The 5,304-nt window shown below is 32.1% G+C and overlaps 1 protein-coding gene across 1 annotated transcript; it reads right to left on the reverse strand.

The window, feature by feature from the left end:
* Positions 1-1,271: 1,271 nt before the first annotated feature.
* Positions 1,272-4,941, reverse strand: LOC143565661 (uncharacterized). The gene is made up of 8 exons (XM_077052563.1): positions 4,545-4,941; positions 4,100-4,392; positions 3,725-3,973; positions 3,328-3,646; positions 3,231-3,266; positions 2,874-3,075; positions 1,977-2,358; positions 1,272-1,928 (listed from the first exon to the last, which is right to left on the reverse strand). The coding sequence occupies exons 1-8, from the start codon at positions 4,939-4,941 to the stop codon at positions 1,272-1,274; spliced, it is 2,535 nt and encodes an 844-aa protein (XP_076908678.1).
* Positions 4,942-5,304: the final 363 nt, after the last annotated feature.

The following is a 5,304-nucleotide window of genomic DNA, read 5'->3' on the forward strand; positions in this document are numbered from 1 at the left end:
ACTAACCATGTTCTTTGATTTTAAAACATCATCAAAGTCTTCAAAAGTTATACCAACATAAACTCCCACTTCCTAATAACCTGAAAAGTTATAAAAAACAACACAATATTCAATTAAATTAAACTTAACATAACAACATGTTTAATAATTACTAACATCTAAGCATTACAAAATTGTTATGTACAACCTAAAAATCTAAAGTTCATAAATATAGTTATTAGTTGGTCTAAAAAGATGTTGACAATATACATGTTTTATTAAATATATGAACAATATCTAAAGCATTAATATATTACCTTCTCCTACGTCATCGGACAACAAACTTTCCGGATAACCATCATAATTACTTTCATAGTTTGCACATCCTGCTAACCATTTAACCTTCAAACCAACCTCCCTTTCCAACTCAAGATGTGCAATTTCTTTTCTATGATTAGATAACTTCAACATATCTAGCTCTCTCACATGACAATAGTTGTTTAGGATTCAAATTTTATACTGGCCATTCTCAAACTTGATAACAACTTTGTTTTGATTAGGATAATAAAACCAATCCCTAACATGTTCAAACGGTAAAACATCTTGGTGAAGATAATCAAGGTAATGATGTAAAAGATTAATGAGATTGGTTTCCTCTATACATGGAGAAAGTTTCCGAACCCCAATCTCATGAATCTGATGTTTAAGGAGGTTATTAAACATCATCACAAATTCAATATTATCTTTGTGCATCATGAGGAAATAGCTAAACAGGAATTCATACTTACGTAAAACTGTAGAAAACTTCTAATTGACAATGGTAGACATTTTTTTGATATTAATTTTGTTATGAAAACCTTTAAAGTGTAAAAGAAGAAGATGATGATGATGATGAATTAAATTGATAATTATAAAATATATAAACGAAGCGACGGTTTAGTTTTCCAAAGATGTAAATGATTATATCTATCTAATGAGTATATCATGTATAGTTACCTTATATTTGTAATATTTTATTAGATATTATATTTACTATTTTAAATAATTTAACTAAAAATTGAAATCCTCATATAAACAATTGCATGTTATTAAACATTTGGATACGGTTTTTTTTGTATATATTAACATTAAATAATTATTTATAAGTTAATAACAATTTATAAGATATAATAACAAACACAAATACAAAACGTTTTAGAACTAAATAAAAAAAGTATAGAACAAAAAAATTCACATGATAACCATAAGTGTAGAATAGAACAATTTCAAATAGATGAAAAATTTACTATTTATCATTCTACGTTTCCAAAAATCTCTTTGTAAACAACATTTGTTGTTTTATTTGTAAGCTTTGATTCTTTGTCGAGTATCACTAACTTAATACCATCTCGACTCTTCACTCTTGACAAAGCCACATAAAGCTGACCATGGGAAAATACTGGATCTTTAAGATATAATCCAACTCTTGACAAAGATTGACCTTGACTCTTGTTGATTGTCATGGAAAAGCATACTGAGATAGGAAACTGTCTTCTTTTTAATCTGAACGGTAGTTTCTTATCTGTTGGTGTAAGACTTACTCGACTAATTAGAGTCTGATATCCTATATTCGTACCAGAGACAACTTTTGCTTCAATTACACGCCTACCGAGACTAACGACTTGAAGACGCGTTCCATTGCACAAACCCTTTTTATGATTAATATTCCTTAATAGCATGATGGGAACACCAACTTTGAGGACCAATCTATGGTTAGGAATTCCTGAAATCTTTAAACCATTTAACAAATCAGGAGAGTACAACTGTGGATCAAAATCCTCTGAAACGTCTTCACATTCAGCTAAACTGTCGGAACTTAGATACTCGACTTCTTCACCAGGAAATATGGCTAACATACGCTCATTAATTTCTTGAACAACCTCATTCAAAGGTGCCAACAGTGCTTGATCCTAAAAGTAAGTAAGTTCGTTGAATCTATCTAATATATTAGGATATACAAAGCTTATTAAATCACCCATCGGATCAACTGAGTTCAAAATCAAAAGATCGTCTGAAATATCAATAACAGACTGTCCGTCATTTGGACCACCAACGTTTCCTTGACCTATGTCTAACAGCCAATCAGCAAACTCTCTAATGTTTTCAACGTTTGTAGATCGACATCCAACTGTAAGCCTCATGTTCTTAGTTAGTTTAAGAACTTTACATTTTGACCAGATATAAGAAGAATTTATGCAAGCAGTGACACATTCACTTCTTGTACCGTTGGTTACAACAGGCAAGATTTGCCGAAAATCACCACAAAAAACAACAACCTTACCTCCTAAAAGTGAATCGGAAGTATTACCAAAATCACCATTCATAACATCGTTTAAAGTCCTGTCCAACACTTAGAAAGCATGCTTATGAATCATGGGTGCCTCATCCCAAATTATTAAGCTTGTCTTTTTCAATAACTCATATACGTCGGTATTTCCTTTAACCAATTTTATGAAAGAATAAAAAAACATAAACAAAGTAAGATATTTAAAGGTAAATTGATATTGGAGTAACAAATAAAGCCATATATAATAAAAAAATCATTAATATAAAAATTAACATAAACTGGCTTGTAATATTACCGGAAAAATGGAATCTTCGGTCAAATTAATAGGTATTAAAAATCTCGAATGTGCGGTTCTTCCACCCTCCAAAAGCAAAGAAGCTATACTGCTTGAAGCGACATTCAACACAACTTCTCCCATTGACCTTATCGATGCAGATAAGGTTTTCCATAAATAAGTTTTTCCAATACCGCCGTAACCATAAACAAAATAAACTCCACATTTTTATCAATCAAAGCACTCATTATTTCGTTTTATACCCCTCGTTGTTCATTTGTTAACGAATCAAACATATTGTTAAATTCGTTATTCATGGTCTCGGTATCATATGAGAGCTCTTCCACCATTAACGGATTAGTTGCTCTTGAAATTGTCTCCATATCTGGAAATGGCATTTGTTGATATCTTCTAAGACTGGAGTTGTTTGAAATTAGAAAATTTTCAATTTCCAGGAGTGCTAGGTTTTTTAACAGTTCTTCATTAAGAATCAAACCTGAAAATAAAAAAAAATAATTAAATTAATATTTATGAAATATTAATGGATATTAGCTATTTTCCATATTTGAAATAATTAAAAGATGAGTAAATTGTACCGGGGTTATTTTGATCTTTTTGTTGTTTGTATGGTATACGTCTGCTAACAGTTACCAAGTGCTTTCCCAAACAAAATGAGGTCTAGATAAACTATAAGTAATCAACATTGTAGCAAATAAATTTCTTAAATAATATCCGGTAGAGGTATGACTTGCTTCTTCAATGGCTTCTATGTATTCCTTGTCATCATCTAAAAGACCTCTTTTGTAACATGCATCTCGAAAAGTTTCACACACAACTCCATCAACTGTTCGAATGTCTTCAAAACATTCTGGGCCTATAACCTTATTTAATAATATTCTTAGATAGTAAGCCTCGTCGAATGCGGGTGGAACAGCATGAACTCTACCTATTGCAAAACCCCTTTGGCGAGGTTCCCATTTACGTAACTGTTTTTTCCAAACATACTTTGTTGGAAACTCTGCGTATGTGAGAGTTTTTGCAAGATCATGGTTCTTATTACACTCAAACTAGTCGGTAAACATCGAAGACTCATTAGTTGTCTTGTTTAAAATATCTTCAATATCTTCGTTAGCACCATATATTACCTGTTGCTCACCGGGTAAATGAAAAGCAAGTCTCATAACAGACGGAATCCTATAATGCACATCAAATGAAAATATCCTCCATGTTGCCTCGTATGCAGAGATATATCTACAATCATAAAACGCTTTGATTTCATCTAAATTAGGATCTAGGTTATCACCATTGTTATTTTGTACAAGAGAAATTGTTGCTCGGTCTGGACCCTTATTAATGTATTTGAACAAATACTTTATCGATCCATCTTGATTACACTACTCAACATTAATATGTGCTTGAAATTGTTTTAATAGAGTCTTGTTGTATGGAACAACAGTTCTGTTATCCATCATTATATCTGACTTAACAACATATTGCCCGTTATCTCTTCTTTTGTATACCGGAAAACCTTGCGAATCAACAGCTGTATCATCATTAAACATTTTTGGGAAACTTTTGGAGCATTTTTTGTTTACCATGCACGTGCACTTCGGATTAGCATCACCACACGGACCGTGAATCATATGATCAGATACAAGCTTGTATAGGTCTGGATCACTGTCTTTGTTTGGAATCTCAGCAGTAATAAATTTATCTACATCTTGTGGATTATGAATCTTGCTACATGGATGCATAAATATGCAAATATGAGCATGCGGTAACCCCCTTTTTTGAAACTCTATCGTGTAAATAACTACAACATACATAATAAAAGTAAATATTCCACAAGTTTTAATAGGTAAACAAATAATCTGTTTGTTTAAATTGAATTTTAAGTCTATACAAAGTAAAATATTAAAGTAGATCGTGTTTATAAATTTATACTCGTCAAATTAATGAATTTACCTGCTTGAACCTTTCCAAACAAAGATTTATCCTTCACCAAATTAATCATTGCATCAAGTTTGACCTTAAAAAGCCGACATAAAATATCAGGTCTATCCTTCGACTTTAACGTTGTATCCTTAAGAAATCTTTTAACTTTTGGCCAATTGGGATTACAGGTTATGGTTATGAAAAAATCGGGATAACCAAACCATCTACAAAGACACATAGCATCTAGGTAATTTTGCATCATATATCTTGCTCCGCCAGTAAATGAGGATGGTAGAATAACACGTTGACCAGCAGTTGAAACATCAGTATTTCCAACAGATTGCATACCTTGTAAACTTTGGTAAGTATCACATCGAAGCTCATGTTGTTTACCGCGTATAAAATGTAATCTTTGTGACTCAATCATAGTATATTTGTCAACTAATATTTTCTGAAACAAACGCCGTTGAAAACGTATTTGGCCTATCTTGAATATGATAAGCAAAAAAACTCACGCATTGTAACCTTCTTGTGTGCTGCGGTTGATGAAGATGATACATTCTTATGAAGTATATTAACCTGATAACCATCATCACCAAAAGGATGAAACAACGGGTATTGAAGATGTGTATACGATGGATGAAGTTCACTTATACGCTTTAACGAACCAGATTGCTTGGTAACAATTATATCTCGGTTATCGACAGCGTCACCAATATCACCGACGATTAAAGCGGCAACTTCAGAACTTGATGGTAAGTTATATTGTCTCGCATCATGCTGTCTTGTT

Source organism: Bidens hawaiensis, unplaced genomic scaffold (assembly GCF_021521415.1).
Source record: "Bidens hawaiensis isolate Kalapana, Puna unplaced genomic scaffold, B.hawaiensis_p1.1 tig00022506_1, whole genome shotgun sequence".
Lineage (NCBI taxonomy): Eukaryota > Viridiplantae > Streptophyta > Magnoliopsida > Asterales > Asteraceae > Bidens > Bidens hawaiensis.

What these genes read in the sequence shown, in the direction of transcription:
- LOC143565661 (XM_077052563.1), bottom strand. Translation starts at nt 4,941, where the DNA reads ATGATTGAGTCACAAAGATTACATTTTATACGCGGTAAACAACATGAG. An exon ending in GTTTGGAAAGGTTCAAGCAG is followed by an intron (nt 4,393 to 4,544) that starts GTAAATTCATTA and finishes TGTATGTTGTAG; the next exon opens with TTATTTACACGATAGAGTTT. An exon ending in AATAACGAATTTAACAATAT is followed by an intron (nt 2,359 to 2,873) that starts GTTTGATTCGTT and finishes AGTGTTGGACAG; the next exon opens with GACTTTAAACGATGTTATGA.